We start from the raw sequence: 22,373 nt of genomic DNA, 5'->3' as shown, positions 1-22,373 counted from the left end.
TATACAGTATATAAACATGTCAAAGTCAATTCTCAACACACTTTGCACTTTGTAACCCCTTATTACTAAAGTCATCTACTTATTACTTAACACTATGTAATATTTGATTCTAAAATCATTGTGATGCTCCACTGACCTGTATTGGGGAGAATAGGGCCACAGCCATTGCAACTCTGGGCTCAGCTTTGCAGAGACTGCACTATTTAACTTTTGGAGGAGGGTAGGGAACCACTGCCTTTCCCCTTAACCCATTGACCCATTCTGTACAGTGCTGTAAAAACTGATTATACTAGGAGGAGCCACAGGAGCGAAAAACCCAAATCAAATGTAGTGTTCCTTCAAGGTTCACCCATTGTTTACGTAGACTTACCCACAGTGTTTGTAATATATCCGTAGAAAAGCCTTAATCACACATAATCATATGGTCCCCTTGTCCAACACTTGTGTCAACTAGAGGGGTATAAAGCCCCTCCCACCAACACTAGGTTGTGGAAATGTGGAACAGGGTTCTCAGGGGTGATGCTACACAATTCAGCACATTTCAAAGACAAATAGCTAAACAAATACTAAATATTATTTTATTAAACTTGCCATATACTTCCAAACAGTAAGCCTATGACAATGAACACTAGACAGTTTAAGGTTTTAAGGACATGAATAGACTAGTGATGACTTACGTGTATTATAATCAGGCCACTGGTCATTATTCTAAATCCATTGCAGTTATAACCACAAGCTTTGGCCAAGCTACAGACAAAGTGTGTAATTAAATGTATGTGCACTAAAAATAAGGCTGTTTCACATGAAAAGTGACTGGGAGAAGTAAAGTGAGAGCCCTCACTTCAAAATGAATGTTTAAAATTCCATCAGGCAGATTTGTTCTGCCTTCCAGCTGCTTCTAGGAAGAAACTGGTCGTCAGTCTGGAAGACTTGGCCTAGATGCTCTGAAGTTTTCTTTCAGATGGGAGGGGTGTAAACAGTTCATATGAAGTGTGACAGGGACATTTCCTCCCTGATGATGCAAGCCTTCTTTTTTACACTGTTCTTCCTTGATGGCAGAACAGCTTGAACCAGCAGTTTTCACTACCTGCCTCAAAAGTTTTTGTGCTGGACAGTGATGCTACAGATCAGAAGGCTCTCAATGAGGCTTCTGTAGGATGCATAGATACATATTCCTCTCCTCTTAATTTTCTTTATGTGGATAGAACGTCTGACATTCAGAGAGAACTTGCTGTCCTTGCACTAGAACTCCTTGTTTCTACTCTAGCTGTCTGATCATTGTAGATGAGCCCCACATCCGTAGAATTATCTTGAAAATGATATTATTGCTCTGATGTTTTGTGACACAGTCAATGTGCGCACCTTTTACACCAGAGAACTCATCAGAGAGCTGCAGAGAGTGACGCAGTGAGATGTCTAGCAACTGAGCTTGTTGCTCATGAGCTTTAGAGCCCACTTCAGACCAAGTGAATGCATTTTGCTAACAAGATTCTATATTGCTATATATTGAAACTGAATGCTGAGATGAAGTTAATTCTAACAATCTATGTGTTCTTATGGTGTGTTAAGGTCAGTGGGACTACAATTTATATAGTGTCCGTAGTGCAAAGGTTTGGCTTATTTGGCCCAAAAAAGGGACAGATTCCTCTGCATTTATGACGGCCATGGTCAGAAAAAACATTGCTTCTAGATTCCCTGTCCTAAGTTGGCCTGCTACAGTTTGTGCATAAGGTGTTTTCTTTCATGTGTAGAGCAACTATTTTGTAAAAATGATTTCCAGCATTTCCCTATGCACATATTATGCTTGAAAATGTTTGTTGTTGGTCTCTGTATCTTGGAATGAAACATTTTGCAGGTTGAGCACAAATCTGGCCATATATACATGGTGCTAAAATTATGCAAAACCAGTATTCAACTGAACCTCAGATGATCTCTGCTCATTATATAATACAATTCCAAGGTCAAAATTGATGGATTTTACAACAGACTAGTACAGGAGTGGCACGGTGGCACAGCAGGTACTGTCACTGTCACACAGCTCCAGGGTCCTGGGGTTGTTCGAGTCCCGCTCTGTGAGGAGTTTGGTGTGTTCTCTCCGTGTTCGTGTGGGTTTCCTCCGGGTGTTCTGGTTTCCCCTCACGGTCCAAAACACACATTGGTATGTGGATTGGCGACTCAAAAAAAGTGTCCATAGGTGTGAGTTTGTGCTGCACTGCGAAAGACTGGTGCCTCCCCAGGGTGTGTTCCTGCCTTGCGCCCAGTGATTCCGGGTAAGCTGGGCAAAAAGCAGCTGATTATGAAGTCATTGGAGATTTAGATACTGTTTTATTGTAAAATTTGAGGGGCTAACCTAAATGTTATATATGGCATATAAGCTAACAGCCCTTAATAAACCATGCCAAGATTAAGGTTTCTAACCGCTGAGGCTTCAAACCTGACAGTATTTATGAGTGCATATTTCTGTCTTTTATCACAATAGATAATGAGTAAATGCCTTTATTGAGTGTTTGATGGTATAAGCAGGAGTTTCTCCTAGTAAATATCCATCCATCCATCCATTATCTGTAACCGCTTATCCAATTTAGGGTCGCGGGGGGTCCAGAGCCCACCTGGAATCATTGGGCGCAAGGCAGGAACACACCCTGGAGGGGACGCCAGTCCTTCACAGGGCAACACAGACACACACACATTCACTCACACACTCACACCTACGGACACTTTCGAGTCGCCAATCCACCTGCAACGTGTGTTTTTGGACTGTGGGAGGAAACCGGAGCACCCGGAGGAAACCCACGCGGACACGGGGAGAACACACCAACTCCTCACAGACAGTCACCCGGAGCGGGAATCGAACTCACAACCTTCAGGCCCCTGGAGCTGTGTGACTGCGACACCTACCTGCTGCACCACCGTGCCGCCCTCTCCTAGTAAATAATTTAATACAAATTATGTTGACTACACTGAAGCACAGTTCTTAATATCTGTCAGACAGAAGGAATAGTTTATTTTGCAGGGCTTTTAATAACCTTGCCTAAAATATTATATACTTCAGTGTATTTCATTCTTGAAAAAACACAGTCTTCAGGTTTGACAAAGTTAATATATATCCAAAAAGGTCTTTAATTAAAAAAATAATAATAAATAAAATTAATTAATGTCATTGTGACTGTGTTGCTCACAGGTGGGCTCCTGAAGCTGAACTATTAAAGTTGAAATCCTTATTGACTCACCCATGGAATGGTCAAAAAGTGCCATTAAGGCACATATTTTTAGGTTCCCCACAGAAAGCCTCACTTTTCAGATATGAAGCAAAACAAATAAGAAAAAAAAGAGTCAGAGGATTTTATTTACTTAACTCTGATTGAATATTTTAAGTAGATTTTTGTCCAGCAGGATGTTTATTTATAGTTCTGGCATGGTTTTTACTGATGGAATAAAAGTACTTGCTGGCTAAGTAGAAACATATTTGTCCATATTTGTCTCCCTTAGAAGCTTGGCTATACAAATTATATATGGGCATTCTTGACCTGTGGACTTGACAGTACGTCATAGGGCCGGAAATCCAATGATCTCAGTTTCTGTTGGCTGAACTACATAGCTTCGCTACCAGAGCAAGTGACACACCATCAGGGACAGAGGGAAAGTCCAAAAAATGATCATTAGTATTGGACAAATGAAATACTTATATACAAAACCCATTTCCAGAAACTTTAAACTTAATTTAACTTACATACATCATTTTCAATAAACAACTTGATTGTGATTTGTAAATAGAAAATAAGAGCAAAATGTCACACTGTTTTTAATCCTTACACAATAAGCAAGTATATTTAAGGTAAAACATAAAAGGTGTAACCGCGACCCTGAAATGGAAAAGCGGAAAAGAAGATGTATGTATGTATAAAAGGTGTAATCAACAAAGGCTCAGTGTTTGAAAGGAAAAATAGGTAATTGCTGCCAAATGCCATGAGAGAACTTCCAAATTTTTCAAACAGAACATTTTTTTCAATGCAAGATTGTTTTATCATCTACTATTTTTAATATTGTGAAATGATTCAGGGAATCTGGAGGAATACCAGTGCATGCTGTGGTCCGAGTAGACCATGTTTCTGTTTTACATCATATTTTTCATGCTAATGGTGAAATGGACCATCCAGACAGTTATCAGTGACAGGTGCAAAAGCCAACTCTAACTCATAGTTTGGGGGGTGCATCAGTAACCACAGCATAGTGGGGGATACAAATATAAGAGGTTTCCACTGATTTGAAAGTGAACATTGGGATTTTAAAAAGAACTGCCTGGATTTTTTTCATCTTTTTCCTGGGAAGCCTATGTTTTTCGTCAAAACAATGTCAAGCTTCATTCTATACACACTGCAATAACATGGATTTATAGACTTGCAATAATTTTAATTAATTAATTAATATCTTCAGTTACCAAATGATTAAACAGTGTAATTAAAAGGAAAGATAATGTAACACAGAAGTAAACATGCCTCTGTCCCATCTTTCTTGTTGTGTGTTGCAGGTGCCAAATTCAAAACCTGATTATATTTACAAAATGCAACTAAGATTTTTTTTTTTTGTGAAAACATTGGAAATCTTTTCTTTGTCCATTTGTCAGTTGAGTAAAATATTTTAAAACTAATTAAGAGAATTAAGAAAATACAGGTTCTTGTTGTGATTGCATTTTACATCTTTGACATGTATTTCATTAAAACACCACACAAATCAAACAACACAGCACTATTCTCACCCTGTCCATAATGACTGGTTTTAGTGTCTGTTCCTTTAAATGGCAATGAATCCAGAGTTGATTTATGTCACAATTGTGGGTTGGAAGGTGCTCCAGCTCTTCAAATGATTGCAATGCTGAAAATAGATTTTTTTTCCTCATAATATGTCGCCATTATAAAATTTCTTTTATTTAGTCATTGCACACTTAATGCAGGAATGGACAATCTAAGTGGATGAATAATTTGTACAGACGTCTGCTTATAATAAGTTAATTTTTGGTCATAATGGAATTTTACCTCAATTCCTCCTGTACTGCATGTGCATCTATAACAATGTATGGAGTGCCAATAAAACAAACAAACAAACAAAAAACTATTATATAAACACACATTTTGGACCTATTTTTTCCCCCTGGTGGGCATACCCCAAGAAACCCCTAGTAAAAGCTTAGCCTCCTTGTTCATAAATTTTTGTTATTTCCCTGTTCATTACATCATTCTAATAAAACAAAAAATAAGAAGTTAGAAATCATAAAAGTAGGGTTGATTGCTATTAATGTCTGATAATTTTTTTTATCATTAGATTACCTACCTATTTATTTATTTATAAACCTATTTAGGTCTCAAAAAGTCTGTCATTTCATTCCTTGTTAACAGGAATGGCCGATTAGTGTAATAGTGATTTATACAAATTCCAGTGCTGTTCTGTTACAACTATATAGAGTTTCATGCTTGGCATCTCCAGTGTCAATTACAGTGTTCTCAACTGGTATGAACTTATTTTACCATCTGGCGACATAACCAGTACCATAATGGGATGGATGGTACCCATCAGTTTGCTTGGTTCATGAAACATGCTGCATATTATGAAGCTTGTTCACATGACCATGCTTTCCTTAACCCTTTTTATTCTGTTGCTATGCTACACACAAACGCACACACACACATGCACACACACACATGCAGACACACACACAAATTAAATACCTGTATGTATATATGTAATTGTGTAATGCAAAAGGTTCAGATAAAATTATTAAAATTAATTTTTCTGTGTGGATATACAAGCTATTTTAAGAAACACCGTAATATAGTATCAATGATCCGCTCTGAGCTGACTTAATAGCTTTTAGTGAGGAAAACCAGAAGGAAATGTTGTGAGCTCATGTTTTTCTAGAGGCACAACCACACACACACACACACACACACACACACACACAGCAAAAGGATATTTCTCACATTACACATGCATTCTATTCCCTCTCTCTCTCCCCATTTTTTCTTTCTGTTTTTCATAGACAAATACATGCCCTTACACACACACACTTTTCTGTCTCTTTTCTTTTTTCCCATTCCTTCTTTCTGTCACTCATACACACAAATATATATCCTTATACACATACTTCTCTCTCTCTCTCTCTCTCTCACGGTACAAAAAACACACTAAGCCTGTGCCTCACTCATGAGCTCAGGACTCCTCCTGTGAGAGCAGTGAGAGGCTCTGCAACATAAAGTTCCATATAAGGGCAGGGCAATGATGTAATGCTCCATAGGCACTGAGCATGCGGTGAGGCCATCTCTCACTGTTTGGTTTGTCCCTGTTGGAATACTCACACTGCAGACGTGAGTGCTTCATCTCAGCAGCAGCTTTACACAGAGACCACTGCACTCTGTTATGTCTCAGGTAGGAACACATTCTCTCTCTCTCTCACACACACAGACACACGCACACACACACGTATACACAAATGGTGTCAAAACTTATTACAACACAGTCACTTTGCTTACACATGTTTGAATGTTATCTACTTTTTGACTAGTTGACTGCATTAGTTTTATGGCTTCAGTGTAAATTAAACTTTAGATGAGCTTATCCGTCTATTCAGTCTACTATATGGACGTGTGCTTAAATGTTAATCAGACCTGACAGATCTTCAGTTGTGCCCTCTGTCTCTGTGGTGAAAGTTTTTCTCATATGAATTCTTTGTCTGAATTATGCAGCAATGTGCAGTACAATATTAGTTTGTGTTTTGTTGTTTTTGTTGCTGTACACAGAGGTGGATGTAATTTATTAAGAGCTGATTAAATGAGTGAATGAATCACATTAACAGTTGAATAGAGCACAGCGGAAGTATGAGAAGTACAAAACCTCCAAAATAAAATGAAGAATATAGCAAAAAAAAACCAAAAAAAAAAACCACCAATTATAATTACATGACAAGCACAGCTTTGGACGATCTATAATTGCAGACCAGTAGCTAGGATTAGAAAATGTGAGCTCAAGATCAAGTCCTATTTCAAGCATGTAAAGGCTTTATTCAGCATTGCCCTTTATGAACAGCTTGTTTTACCACTTTTATCTTTGAGCTGCTGAGCACAGGCAAAAGCAATCAATCAGAGGTTAAACAGATGTTTGCAGAAATTTGCAGAAGATTTTTTTTTGAGAAAGTGAAAGAAAGTTGCCACTGTAATAGAAGCCTGTTGATTCCCTGCATTGCCACTGTGACTACAAAGTGTTTTTTCTCTCCTCATACTGATGAGTTCAGGCCCATAGGTCAAACAAGATGCTTTTTTTTTTAACTGGTATGGGACGGAAGGGTCGTTGTTTTATTGTTTCCAGACCCACACCCTTGTGAACTACGTAGGTTGACACATCGTTCTGCAATTTCTTACTCTCAGTAGAATATATCCAGCTTTCTGTTTCTGTCCAGAGAAGCCGGTGTCTGTACAGCACATTTATTTGAATCAGGAAATTAAAAAAACAACAACAACAACAACACCTAATTGTCCAAATACAGTCTGCCATTTAACATCGTTTAAATAGTACATTCATATATTATGAACGGCAAAGTCATTACAGCAACTAACAGGTGCCAAAATAGGTTTCCCTTAGTGTAACAAATACAAATGTGAGTCATTGTATTGTGGCAAGCATCTGTCTTTTCTTTAAAGTATGCGGATTGTTAAAGCACATATAAAGTGTGCAAAAGAAATTGATGCATTTTCAAATTGTTACTAAATTTCTCCTAACAACCATCCATTTCAGGCTTAGCAGTTGGATTTATTGAAGATTAATTCTTACCAGTACAATGGAAAACTATGCAGTGAACATAGCAAGCTAATAGCTAAGGGTCATTTGATTGATGTATTTGGCCAATTGCACCTATGAGCGATTGCAGGATGGGGAGTTATACCATTGTTACATTTATGTCCCCCTAAAATCAGCAGTTTAGTTAATTTACGATACACCCATTGTGGACACAGTGTGTGCTCAGCTTGTATAATTGCTATAAAAAACATGAAATAAAATGCTTTCTGGAGCAGCTACATATGAGCTTAAAGACACCATTCCCAATGCCACGTGTCAGCTAAAGAGGTCGTACAGCATTGATTTGTCTACCATGCATTCTCTGGAGAGATAAAGGGTGATTTCTGTTCCCAGGCAAAGTCTCTAGACTGTGGAGAAGTTTAATTATGTTGTCTTGAGTGACAGATCTATCCAGTGCCTCTGAGACTAGTCTGAGTGACTGTGAAACAGAACTAAACTGCCAACCTCAGTACCTGATGATAAGAACAATCCTATAGTTCCCAGAACAGTAGAAACTTTTTTCTGCAACAAGTGGGGACACATAATATCTCACTACCCAGAAAGTATATTGGTAGGTGTCCAAAAACGTTTACAATAATGTTGTTCACAACAGACACAGAACTGAATTCTTTTGAAAATTAAACATTTTAGATTGTGTTAAAAAATAATCAGATATATGATTAAAATAATATAAATGTTATAGCTACGATATATTACATTATATTTTTCTTTTGCAAAAATGGTTTGAAATCACTTTAGATGAGGACTATATATCATGTACATATATTTACTAAAGTAATATGTTACAAAATATATCTCCAGATTTACTCAAGTACAATAATCCCCCCACCCCCCATTTGTGGGGCATGTGTTTTGAAACCTTCGGCTGATACCAGAAACAGAACCATAAATATATACTAAATCCACAGCTTCATGGTTAGAATGTACAGCATGCAACAGGCCGGACAAGTAGATTATACATGTCCTGAGATAATTTCATTATATTTCTTAGAACTGCCTTTAATTTCAAACTTATGAATTTTCTGGAATTTCTAGAATTTTTCACCATGTTTAACTACAAATCTGGATATTGAAACTGTGGCTAAGGAGGGACTACTGTCCTATTTCTTTACTTTATATTATATTTCCATCACAGCATTTTATAATTCCTAAGCTGAAGGGTTATAACTCATTCCTCACTTAAAAATTACACTAGCAGCCATTTCACTACATATGTAGATGACGATATTTCTCTTGACATATAAGATTCTAAATCATATAGTGCTTCTCTGCGTAGTCAACATCATTCTCCCCTTTCCCAAAATTATATTTTACAAAAAAAAATTGTGACCTTTACTTTGAGACATTAACACAAAAATAGTGTACAACACATACAAAACTAGTTGCAAGTTGTATATTTTCATTTGTGTCCATTTGGGACAAAATCTTTTTATATTGAATTCCATTAGGGAAAAAAATCCTTCACCTATAAAGTTACTATTTGGAAATACATATTTTTCTTTGGCCAGGGTCAGTATGCATGAACGAGAGAATATTCCAGTAAATGTGGCCAATTAACTGCCGATTTAGGCACCTGCACTGGCTTCATGTATAATAATCAGGCAGCATATTTGAAAGTGATGATAAGGTTTGGTAAATTAGCCCCTCTTTTTGTCAAATATCTGGTTTTTGTAGTGCAGTGCCTTTCAAATCACAGCTGTCCTGGATCAAGGTTCTTTATCATTTCGATTCTCTTTTTTTAGGAGTCAGGTATTAAGTAGCCTACCAGTAACATTACCTGTTATTACTTACACGTCATGTATGTAATTCAAGACCAAAGGTCTGTTTTTGAGTAGCTCTCCAGTATCTTTAATATCAGTGCTTCCCAACCCATCCCAGACTGCTTTATTATTATTATTATTATTATTATTATTATTTGCTCTGACATATTCTTGGCTCCATGAAACATCATTTGAAATGATAATTATTCTACCAGCTATACAGAGGTCAGAAAACAAAGAAAGCATCAGGTTCCTGTGGAAGGATATGAGATGTGTTTTTTCTGATTTAAATCATGTTATGAGCTGTCTAAAACACTCATTGTATATTCCTCGAAGCACAAATTCTCTGAGGACCGCTTTAAGACCATTTCCCCCTAATCCTTTCCACAGGAAACCCTGTTGTTTCCGCTTACACTTGCGTAATCTTTAAATGTGTGTGTAGTGGATGTTAACTTGAGTGGTCTGAATCCAAACTGTATGATATGAGGAATAAAATAACAGTAATATTGGCAAAAGGTACTCCTATATAACAACTTTGCTTTTTCATGACATTGAAAAGATTATGCTCAAAAACTGCAGTGTTCCATTGTTTTTCCACATTTCCCACACTTAACAGTGCTTCACAAAAGTTAAGACACACTACAGTTAGTTTCTTTTTGAGTAAAACTGTAACAGTGAGCGAAATTGTATGTAGATTATCCAAATTTTTTTCTCATGTTTGATTATTTTCTGTTTCAGAATATTATCTATAAACACACAGGAGCATTTGAACTTCTGAAAGGGATTAGCCTTTATGCTCTGACCTCTGACAAAATGTTCACAACGTGACACATGTTCAAGTGGAAATAAAGAATCTCTCTACTGAGGAATCTAAAAGAAAGAAAATTCCTTTTTATTGACTAATAGTGAGGTAGGTGGTGGTGGTTGGTGGGTATGTAGGAGAGAAACACCAAAATAGGATATTTTTCTATGCCAATGTGTTACTTGTAAAACATGCTGGCAGCTGTGCATGCTGCAATTGAAACATTCCCTCCTCCACTGGCGGGCCTAAGACCAATGAAACATTTGCCAGCCAACATGACCCTGTTTTCCCCTTTGGCTCAGTAACTAAGGAACACCCACTACTTCAAACTCCTAACAATGTGATTAGCATAAGTATGTGGAATAACAATGTACCTGACGTAAATGTCCAAAACACGCCATAGTAGGCTTAAATATTTGTTTGTGAGCATTTTATGTAGGGTTTATGTATTCCTTTGATGTATTATACACCCCAACCAACCTTTGTCTCCTTTTCCCTCATTAGATTGAAGCTGCTTATTGATCAAGAAAAAACCTGCCAAGAGCGAAGAGAAGAAGAGAATAATAAGAAATTCATCAGTCTTAAGGACGAGTTGACTAAGCTGAAGTCATTTGCTTTGCTGGTTGTTGATGAACAGCAGCGCCTCACGGAGCAGCTGGCTCAGCAAACAGCAAAGGTTCAGGAGCTACAGACCTCTGCCCTACAGGCTCAAGAAGAGCTAAGTTCTGCTCAGATCCGGGCACAAGAAGAGGAGAGCAAAGTCCTGCGTTTAGAGACTGAATTGCGTGACCAAGCCAGTCGGTTCCACCAGGAGCAGGAAATCATGACTGCCAAACTCACCAACGAGGACAGCCAGAACCGACAGCTGCGTCAAAAACTGTCCACACTTAGTCGTCAACTGGATGAACTTGAAGAGACAAATAAGACCCTCCGTAGAGCAGAGGAAGAACTGCAGGAGCTGAGGGACAAAATAAGTCATGGAGAGTGTGGCAACTCCAGTCTAGTGTCAGAAGTTGAACAGTTAAGGAAAAGAGTGTTAGAAATGGAAGGAAAAGATGAAGAATTGATCAAGATGGAGGATTTGTGTAGAGACCTCAACAGAAAGCTGGAGAAGGAATCCACTCAGAGTCATAGCTTGAAAGCAGAAGTGGACAAACTGAACCACAGAATTATGGAGCTTGAGAAATTAGAAGATGCTTTTGGGAAGAGCAAACAGGAATGTAGCTCCCTCAAATGCAACCTAGAGAAGGAGCGGACAGTAACTAAACACATGTGCAATGAGCTTGATGCCCTAAGAGTTAGGATCAAAGAGCTTGAAGGTACTGAGTGTCAGCTACAAAAGACAGAGTTGATGCTGAAAGAAGATCTTACAAAGTTGAAAACACTGACAGTGATGCTTGTGGATGAAAGGAAAACCTTGGCAGACAAACTGAAACAGATGGAAGACAAGGTGCAAAACAGCACTGGCAAACTGCAGGCAGAACAGGACAAAGTCACCTCAGTGACTGAAAAGTTGATTGAAGAGAGCAAGAAAGCCTTGAGATCCAAGGCAGAGCTAGAGGAAAGAATGTGTATCGCCACCAAAGAAAGGGATGAGCTCAAGACTAAACTAAAAGTTGAAGAGGAAAGAAACTGTGACCTTCAATCCAAAATCAGCATGATGAAGAAAAGACTTCAGTCCCTGGAAACTGTTGAAAGGGAGTATTTGAAGAACAAAGCTAAAGCTGAAAATATAAAGGGATCCATCCCAAATCACTTTCAGCAGGAGGACAACAAAGTGAAGGACTTGACACAGGAGGTAGAATGGCTCAGGAGAAAACTAAAGGAGATGAAGATGGTTGAAGATGATTTGATGAAGACAGGGGATGAGTTTGAATCCTTGGAAAAGAGGTATTCCAATGAACAAGAACGAGCAAAAGTACTGATGGAAGAACTGGAGATCTCAAGGAAGGAGCTTTCCAAGTATCAGCTTGCTGAAAAGGAAGAATCCAACCAAGAACACATTCTGTACAAGCGGTTGAAAGAGGAAGAGGCCAAATCAAGTCATCTAACAAGAGAAGTTGAAGCACTGAAGGAAAAGATACACGAGTATATGGGCACAGAGGAGTCCATATGCCGCATGAAAACAGACCATGCAACTTTGCAGAGAAAACTTACACAGCAGGAAGTCAAAAATAAAGAACTGGCCAGAGAGATGGACACCTTAACAAAAGAGCTCGAGAGATACCGCCGCTTCAGTAAAAGTCTCCGCCCTGGCATGAATGGAAGGCGGTTCTCAGATCTGCATTTCTCCTCAAAGGAGGTCCAGACAGATCCAACAGACACCCTTCCTCCTAATTATAAGAGCCTTGGTCCGTTAGAACGAGCCGTGGTTAATGGGAAATTGTTTGAGGAGAGTGATCTGGAGGAAGAACACATTTATAATGAGATGAATTTTACTAAATGCAACCCCTCACTAATAAACAGTGTCAACAACTTGAACAATATAAGACGAGTCAGAGGTCCCTTTTTCAAGGACAGAGAAAGTCAGCAGCCAGTTAATGGCAAAGTGCTACCAAAACAGAATGGAACTCATGTTCAGCAAGGTGATGTGGTCCTTGCACGCAGTCCAGGCCAACCACTTCACATCAAGGTGACACCAGACCATGGTCATAACACAGCCACTCTTGCAATTACAAGCCCTACTGCAGAAAGCATCCAGTCATTTACCAGCACAGCAGTCATCCCAACCAGTGGAGGTCCACCAAAACAACGAATCACCATAATCCAGAATGCTTCCATCTCTCCACAAAACAAAACCAAGGGGTGTCCTTCTACTGAAAGCCCTTGCACACCTGACCAAGCAATGTCACCTCTTACTATGTCAACTTATTCCCAAACCATGAGCCCTGACTTCTCTGGTTCACTGAGCCCAGACAGAGCCATGTCTCCCATTCAGATAGTGTCTGTGACAACAGCAACCCCTGATAGGCCACAGTCAATAGAGCCTGTAGAAGTCGCAGCTGGTCACACTATCTTCCGTGTAACCCCAGAGAGACAAAACAGCTGGCAACTACAGAGGTCCAATAGCTCAGGCCCTAATGTCATCACCACTGAAGACAACAAGATCCATATTCATTTAGGCAATGCATATATACAAGCTATAAACAGTGGTCCTCGACCTGTCAGCCCTTGCTATTCCCCTGGACAGGAGCAAAGGACTCCAGTTTTTCCTAATGGTTCTACAGTTAAGGGCAACAACAAAATCACAAGTAGCATCCTGATAAAGCCCACATCCTCCCCAGTTTCACGACCCTCACAAATTACAGTAAGTAGTATATATGAGTGACCCAGAGTGATTTGTGTGCTGGTCTATCATTTACCAAGTGGTCATTGTAGTAATGGTGGCCACCGGTGGTAATCCTTTGCTCTAGAACAGGGGTACTCAATCTTTGAGGTCCATTTACCAAATTTTCTCAGAGCTGAATGTCCATTTAGAACAAATTAGTGAGACAACAAAACATATCCATAACCTTCAGCTCATTCATCATTAAACAAGAAGTTTTCACTGTCTACCTTTTCTTTATACAGAGTAATTTTTAATTTGCTTTTTATGTTATTGGACATGGTATTAGCTTACCTTGGTACATTTGCTAATCAGTTATTGGCAAGCAAAGTTTTATAGTTAACTGCGTGCTGAGTGATGTCATTGTTCTCATGAACACTGTTTTACAAACTCTTTGACCAGATAACAAGTAACAAAAAACAGATCACACTAAATTTAAATGAATTGAAAACAGAGTCCAACTTTTGAGTACCACTGCTCTAGACACCTTAATAAAATCTGATCTTTGTATTTTGTTTTTGGCACGTTTTGTCTCGTGTCTAACATCAGAAAAATGCAAGGACATTGGTTTCTGTTTCATTTGGGGTTTTTATCAATATTCGGGTGCATGATCTATGACTGAAAACAGGAAAGTGACTAATAATATAACAAATATATAATTAGAGCACTAGTGCTGAATTTACTTTCACTTTTGGTTTAACATACCTTTTAATGTGTGCACTTACTGTATTTTCTCAATGGCAAACCAACTTGTAATATGACTGTTCACTGATGTACCATTAGCATTTCTTTGTGTATTTGTCATTTACCACATGATTTTGTTTTATAATTATTAAAATGAATCAACCTTAACATGTTTCTCATTCATACCATGTGTGATATGTTGCATTCAGGCCATTCTAATGCAATGAGCATGCAGGTGTGATTTAGTCATGAAATGCTCAACTGCATGACATTTTTTTATGTTTGGACTGTGTGTGCTCTTTTACACTTGTGATATTTTAATAAAAAATACTCAGGTAAAGTTTCCCAGTTTTGTATCCTAAGTATTAATCACTAAAACTGATTATAAAGGTACAATTTAAAAATGAAATCCATTCCAGTAATTATCTGATTCACACAACTGAAGAAATGATATACACAGATCTGCCAAAACATTAAACCAACCTTCTTGTTTCTATACTCACTGTCCTTTTTTAAGTTGCACTCAGGAGCAGTTTGTAGTTTTACAATTGCAGATTCTAGTCCATCTGTTGCTCTGCATTCTTTGTTAGGTCCTTATTAATTTAAGCCCTTCTTTTTCCCTTGTCAGGTCCACCAGTGCGCAGGTAGTATTTGGGTGTTTGTGAAATCATTTTCAGTAGTGACACACACACACACACTACATCCCTGATATCAATGAATGTTTGGCTCAGATGTTGCCCCCATCTGTAGTTCTCTTATGGCCCACATTTGGCCCTGAATAACACTGCTGACTCAGGGTTAGTCCGGTCACCTCAACTTTACCAAAGGTCTATGTCTGGCCCACACACCACGTGGTTTGACTTGGGTTGGGCCCCGTCTACTATCGTCTACTAACATCAACTATGACTGATGTTCTTAAAATGATCCACCACACAAATAATACCTGCTCTGTGGTGGTCCTAAACATTAAAGAACAGATTAAGGGGGGGGGGGGGGTGGAATAAAGTATGCAAAGCAAAATATGGACTACAGTCAGTAATTGTACCTATATGGTCAGTGGAGCTTAGAAAATGAAAACTCAGTGAATGTTGGAACAAGGAGGTGGTTCTATTGTACAGAATGTAATCAATTTGTGAGCAGATTCATATGGAGAGGTCTTTGTTAATGTTCAATGTTACAAGTCAGGTGGAAAATGTTGAAATTTCTGAAGCGTTTGCTTGGCTGAGGTAAAATCATAGGCTGATGTCACAGTTTCTGCCTCTATCTAAAACACTATAATCTGCAAGGAAGTCTATGCATGGCTGAAATGGCAGTCATCTTCAATGAAAGAGTGGAAGCCTGCTCAGAGTTTGATGAAGTTTAATCATGGCTGTACTTTGGATAAATGAACAATGAACATTTATTTTATTCCCTGCATTTTTTTCATGAATGTTTTCTTCGTGGGTATATTACATTTTCTTCATTCAAATACAAATTTAGAGAACAACTTATATTTTGTTACATTTCATAGTCATTGCTCATCCCTATTTAAAGTTACCCCAACATGAATAGAATGGAAGTAGGGGAAGCATATTTCACAATGTAAATAAAAATCATATAATCAGAGTTTAAAAACTAATTAAGGAACAGTATTAATTCTAGCAGAAAAAAATACCAAAAGAAAAGAACAAAAGCCATTTGTATGGTTACAGCTTTCAAAAATTTGCAGGAAATGTAAAGACCCTCACTCTGAATGACTTGAGCACATATGCACCTCCAGGACATTTTGTTTGTACCAGTTTTCTTCCATATTTCTGTAACTATAGGGTTTTATTCGTCGTAACTTTAACATCAGTGATCAGGTTCAGATAAGGCCATGAATCAATCAATCAATCAATATCTCAATGTTAACTGCTTTAAGAAATGGTTTTGAAAGAGCCTCTGCCTTGCATAAGAGTTGCTGGCTTCATGGGAGTACCCATATTTTGCAAGAATGACAATGTTTGCATTCACCTTGCCATATAACTTATAAGAAGTCCAACTAGAAAGCATCCCCCAAATCATGACACTTCCTCTGCCAAAATTTAGTGACATATTAACACTTTGGGATCAGTGTTTACCCAGGTTGATACCAAATATAATTGTCAGTCTGACCTAATTAAATGGAATTCATTCTCATGTATACTACTAATTTTTCATCCACACAACATGGTCCATAACAAATGTTAGTCTAGCCTATCATAAGATGCTTGGTTACTTCAGGGTAGAGTTCAGTCTGAATTCTCTCAGACACTGTATGCCAAGACACAGCCTTGCCGTATTAGCACTGAATTAGTGAGCAATTCCAGCTGCAGTGGTAAACTGATTCCCTGTTGACAGTCCAATTACCATTCTGTTCACTTGTACATTACATTACATTGATGATCAGCGTTTGTTTTGGAGTTGAATTCATTATTGAAATTGAAGTGTAGAAATCATGCTCTCGGAATGACTGACTTTTTTTGCAGTGGCTAGAAAAGGATAATTGTCTTCAAAAGAACAATCTTTAGTTGCATTGTTTCAGTCACCGTTGAGTGGCTCTCTAGCTTGCAAAATGACTATGAGTGTTGCCAAATAAAATGTTCTTGTCAGAAGGACCAGAGCCAAATTAGTGATACTAACCCTTAAGTGTCACCAAATGTTCTCCAACTTTTGCTCAAATGTCTTTTTTTCTAATGTCGTTTTTATATTGTTACATATCTGACATTTGTATGATAATGCATAAATATACTATTTTTAAATTGTGACATTCTGTTCACCCTCACCCCTTCAATTCATGTTAGAATAACTATAAATTGGAATAAGCAGTGCCTTGAAATTTAGGGCAGTTGTTCTCACGCATCTTCACAACTGGCCCCAAACACTGTTGTTTTATACAGATATAAAACACTTCTGGGAGATGTCTCTACTATGATCACTGCTTTTCTTTGTTTCCATCTGCTTCTGTTTAATGTTTAAACTCATTTTCAATCTTTATTTATAATTAGCAGACATCATTATTACTGAAATCTTGGTCAAACCCAAGAGGAAATCCCCTTTTCTTACTGTCTGTGGTTCTTCCGCATACTCTTATGAAGTTTTAAATATAGAGTGCATTAGTATGGCAGGATTTGAGTGAAATAAGGCCAGCAGCTGGTGGTACGGTCTTGTATGCTGGGCCAGAAAAAAGAGGTATATACACACACACACACACACACTAACAGACACACACACACACTTACACCAAAGCTGAGAGAACACAGACTGTGACTCACCATTAATGTACAATGCTGAGTATATCAAGTGTTAAATTGATTCAGGCTGGAATTTTTACAGTCTGGAGTCTATATCCACTTAACTGCACACTCAGGGCAAAAATGCGTCTGGATAAAGGAGCTGTCATTCACTGAGGCGATGAGAACAGCTGTGATGGTCCATGAAAAAGCAAAGCACTTTCCGAACTGTCTCATTACTATATCATGACTAATTATTCAAATGTTCAGTTCTACCAGACATTCATGCCTTGGAAATCCGATGCAATATGTCCAACATTAGTTGTATATTTTCATGACTGGCTTCTCCCTAACAGTAGCACTACTGAGAATGCTACCCATTTCCTGTAAATAACCATGCCTTTCCAAAAAGAGTCACATGCAAGATTCATATCCAAAGACCACATAATCACAAGGAAACGAATAAGGTTATAAGCACATGTGATTTGTCGTGTCTTGAAACGGTACATCAGACATTGTTTCTGTTGTGAACTTTCCTTAAACAGACATATCCAAAATAGACTAGGTCATTAGTGCTGTTGCAAGCGGTCCTTAAAAAAAAAAAAAACCCACTGAAGCACAAAATGTCCTCATTGACTGCTTTGTGATTTACCATGATTCCTGAAGGCCTGGGAGATCCAATGCTCCAAACCCCAAACAAACCCTGTGTTTGGTTGGCCGTGGCAACAGTAGCTGAAGCGCTGCCAGTCGGTAGGTCATTCCTGCCACAGGACGTGCTCACTCAAAGCTTTACAACTCCAAATGGACACTTTTAATTAATGACCATTATGTGTAAAGCCCCTTCCAGTCGACAAATGTTGATTTTCTGGTGCCTTGCCTTTGCCAGAGGCATAACCCGTATTCTACATGAATATTTTTGTACTCAGGACATAATGCTTACAGTTTGGAAACAGTGAAAGTAGCCTTAGTGTCAACAGTGTTGTGTGGATTTTCATAACACCAAGAAACTGCCAAAGACATTTAAAGCTTGGAGATCCAGGACATGGAATAATTTGGCTGAATATCTAGAACATTTTTATGAGATTTCTTTGTTCTCATCTGTTCAGTTCCCAGGACTGTTTTAGAGGTTTTAGATGCACTTCTGGTTGTGGTTTCTGATCTTAGCTTGATAATGAATGTAGGGGTGATGACATACTCTCTCAGTGCTTTTACAATGACATCATTCCCTGGCTGGGATTAGATGACGGTTTGAGTTGATTGTGCAGTAAACAGAACTGTCAAACAACCCTTAGGAGAGTCATTTAGCACCTCTCCTCAAATATTACTGCTGAAACAGTCCAACACAAGTTTGTCTTCATCATCTCGCGCTCTTCATCAAGCCCTAGGATTAAAAATACCAGCTAGAAGACACAGGCGGTCAGGCTGTTTATGTACTAGAGTGAACCATTACACTTCCAATGAGTTCCTGTTCTATTTGTTGGTTTTATTGCTGTGAATGAGTAGTAGTATTTTCTCTAAAGCAAAATTTTCTCTCGGTTATTTATTTTGTAATTTGCTGTCTTAAAATCCAACCAAATGTTTGAAAATCAGTAAATCAGTATGTGTTGTTAATAAAAATTTATTTACAACACAAAAAATTTCCACTTATGTTTAATGCCCTAGATATTTTAGTATGAGTTTAATATTAAAGGGGAACATCACCCTCTTGTGGACATTTATGTGTATTGCTGAACCACATGCGTCAAAATACAGCCTGATTAAAATTACCTGACACTACTGCATGAAGTTTGTGAGATCACTATGTCATCGCCTATTTACACTGTATTTAATTACAGTTTAAACCTTTTGAACCACTTTATTTAATAGATGCACATAATCATTTAATAAGACATTAAAGAACACTATTTTGTGACGCTCCTCCAGTCTGTAAAAGGAAGAATAGCGCCTCAGTCTTTGCTACTCAGCACTGCAGAAACTGCACTCTGTAACTTTTGGAGGTGGGTAGAAACCCCTCCCTCCCTCCCTCCACCATCGATTTCAGTATAGTGCTATAAATATGAATTACATTAAGTATAGCCTCAGAAGCAAAACCCCCAAAATCTTACAAAGTCATTGATTAGGGGTTAGCACAGTGGCACAACAGGTAGAGCCACAGCTCCTGAGTCCAGGGGTTGTGGGATTGAGCCCTGCTCCAGGTGATCTGAATTCCTCCCACGGTCAAAAAAAAAACACATTTTGGTAGGTGTATTGACGACTCAAATGTGTCCCTAGGTGTGTGTGTCGCCCTGAGAAAAACTAGCGCCCCCTCCAGGGTGTGTTCCTGGCTTGCACCCATTGATTCCAGGTTAGCTCATACCCACCGCAACCCTGAACGGGATAAGCGTTTACCGACAACGAATGAATGAATCTTATACAATGCTTAGTTATTGAATAAGTATTTTGCACACATATACTTCAGCTTTATGTAGTTTACAACTAATGAATTAGGCCCCATTTGCCCCCCAAAAAATCTAGTATTAATGTCATGATACCTGTTACAGTGAGTGTTAAATGTGGTGCTGCTCCCTTTATCATTGATACTGAGCCCACTTGGAATCACTGGATGCAAGGCAGGAACACACCTTGAACACACTCACATCAATGGACACTTTAACACACAGAGTCCATTTTTTTTTTTTTTTTTTTGGAAGGCAACCAAAGCATGCCTGAAGTAAACCCATGCAGGCACAGGGAGAATGCACTAAACTCCTCAGAGATAGTGTCCTGAGGCGAGGATCAAACCCATAATCCCAGGACCCTGGAGCTTTAGGCAGTAGTACTTAGCATTTAACAATAGTCTTATATTTCCAGGAAGCCTTTGGGAAACCCAGCCCTGAAAATTCATTTAATAGATTATTTTTGATTTGCCTTTTTTTCTGGTTTTCTTTCCTGACAGATACCTCTTGAAGCATTCCGTCAGTCTGGCCCCACCAGGATCCCCAAACCCAAAGGCTGCGGCATGGCAAAAGGGACAAATGGCATAGCCACACCAGAGAAAGGAGGAGCCCAGTCCCCCCTCGGCTCTGAGAAGACTGTGTCAAGCAATGAGAACATGGAGAACGTTGCTACAAAAACATGAACACACAATGTTTTGATGGGAGAAAAGGATAAATCTTTTGAATCAGTTAGTTGTCTTTATTTTTTGGTGCTAATTCTGATAGAGGGTGCACACAATTTTCCATTCACTCATGTGAACTTTGTATTTCTTTAAATTCTACTTTTTTTCTAGGAGGCAATCCACTGAGACAGGTCTCACATGGGTTCTCTGTTCCAATATTACAGTGAATGTTTGTCTGTGTGGCACAGTGTCTATATTCGCACACTGGTGAGATAAGGCTAATAATACATCTAAATAAAATGCTAATAGTTTACATAGTAGTGCAATGACAATCTTAAAACTGTACCTTTTTCTTTTAAGCTGTCATTGATCCTAGCAGGCTAGTCAGGTAGTCTTGCATATAGAGATATAGTCTATTACAGAGAGTCCTACATCATTTAGCAGTATGCTTGCCAGCACACTTGACCCAGCTAATATCTTTTCAAATATTTTGTTTATCTTGTTGAAAATCTGTCATTTAGTTGTTAATAAAATGATTTGTTTTTATACTTTACACAGTTTGAAACCGCATATTTGCTTTGTTGTTGTTTAATTTTGGAGAGAGAGAGAGAGAGAGAGAGAGAGAGAGAAAGAGAGACCAAGATCAGTGCTTGCCAGTGCAAACCCTCTAAAGAACTAAATCAAAACTGAAAAAAGTTCAAACTGAATTTAGCCTGTTTAACTATTTCAAACATTAAATTGCCAACACCTTAGAAAACTACAAACATTTTAATTTGACCAAGATTGTAAAACTACATCAAATGTAGTTTTTGAACATTGAAGGGGAACAGCACCATCTTGTGGATATTTTTTTTGTCTTCCAAGACAATGCTGGACCACATTAGTCAGTTCATTTGCAAACACCATTGACTGTAGAAAACACTGCCATTGGCAAAAACCCATAGACTTACACATACACAGCAGGCTAGTGTTACCTTAAGATGTTGAAGACATAATCACAAAACCATTTCTAATAGAAGTAATGTAATATTGAAAGTTATGTAAACACTTTAATAGTGGCAAATAATTAATGAATGATTTGTTACGAATGAGTTGTTATTTTATGAGTCACTGCTTACATTATTAATAAATGTGTTATATATTCATTAAGCATTAGTTATTAATTAGTAAATGATGAGGTACTTAGTAGTATTACAGTTATCTAATTTAGCTTGCTATTAGTTCACAGCTTTCTCTCTCATTCCCTGTGTACTAGCTGCTTCTAGTTTTTTCACATCACCACTTGTTCTGTCCTTGCCACACAACCTCATAGGATGCTGCTTCTCTCTCTGTCTATGAGTCAGCATTAAATTATGTAATGCCCATTTTAGAGGGTTCAACTACTGAATTTAAGCATGCATGTAAAAATAACCCTCTGGCTCCCCAAACCAAAGACAGACTTAGTTCTGAAGCATTTTTATCCATACAGCTCATACACCTTCCACATGTGGCAGACTGAAGTTCAGTTCCCGGCTCAGGCAGGAAGATATATCAAAAAGTGTTTTTGGCCGAGACTCCTAACAATCCAATTATGCCTAATAGCCTAATTCTGTGACATGATACAAAGACTAAGATGACCATTGTCTTGTTT

The 22,373-nt window shown here is 38.3% G+C and overlaps 1 protein-coding gene across 1 annotated transcript in view; it reads left to right on the top strand.

Moving 5' to 3' along the window:
* Nucleotides 1–20,924, top strand: part of LOC136676529 (filamin A-interacting protein 1-like) — a 45,271-nt gene extending 24,347 nt beyond the window's left edge. The window contains exons 4-5 of the mRNA XM_066653618.1: nt 10,912–13,714; nt 20,582–20,924. Of these exons, the coding sequence (XP_066509715.1) occupies nt 10,912–13,714; nt 20,582–20,764 (2,986 nt within the window). The 3' untranslated portion in view covers nt 20,765–20,924. The remainder of the gene's footprint in view (nt 1–10,911; nt 13,715–20,581) is intronic.
* Nucleotides 20,925–22,373: the final 1,449 nt, after the last annotated feature.

The sequence above is a fragment of the Hoplias malabaricus genome, chromosome X2 (assembly GCF_029633855.1).
Source record: "Hoplias malabaricus isolate fHopMal1 chromosome X2, fHopMal1.hap1, whole genome shotgun sequence".
Lineage (NCBI taxonomy): Eukaryota > Metazoa > Chordata > Actinopteri > Characiformes > Erythrinidae > Hoplias > Hoplias malabaricus.
Note: the sequence above shows the minus strand (reverse complement) of the source record. Positions and strands in the feature narration are given on the sequence as shown.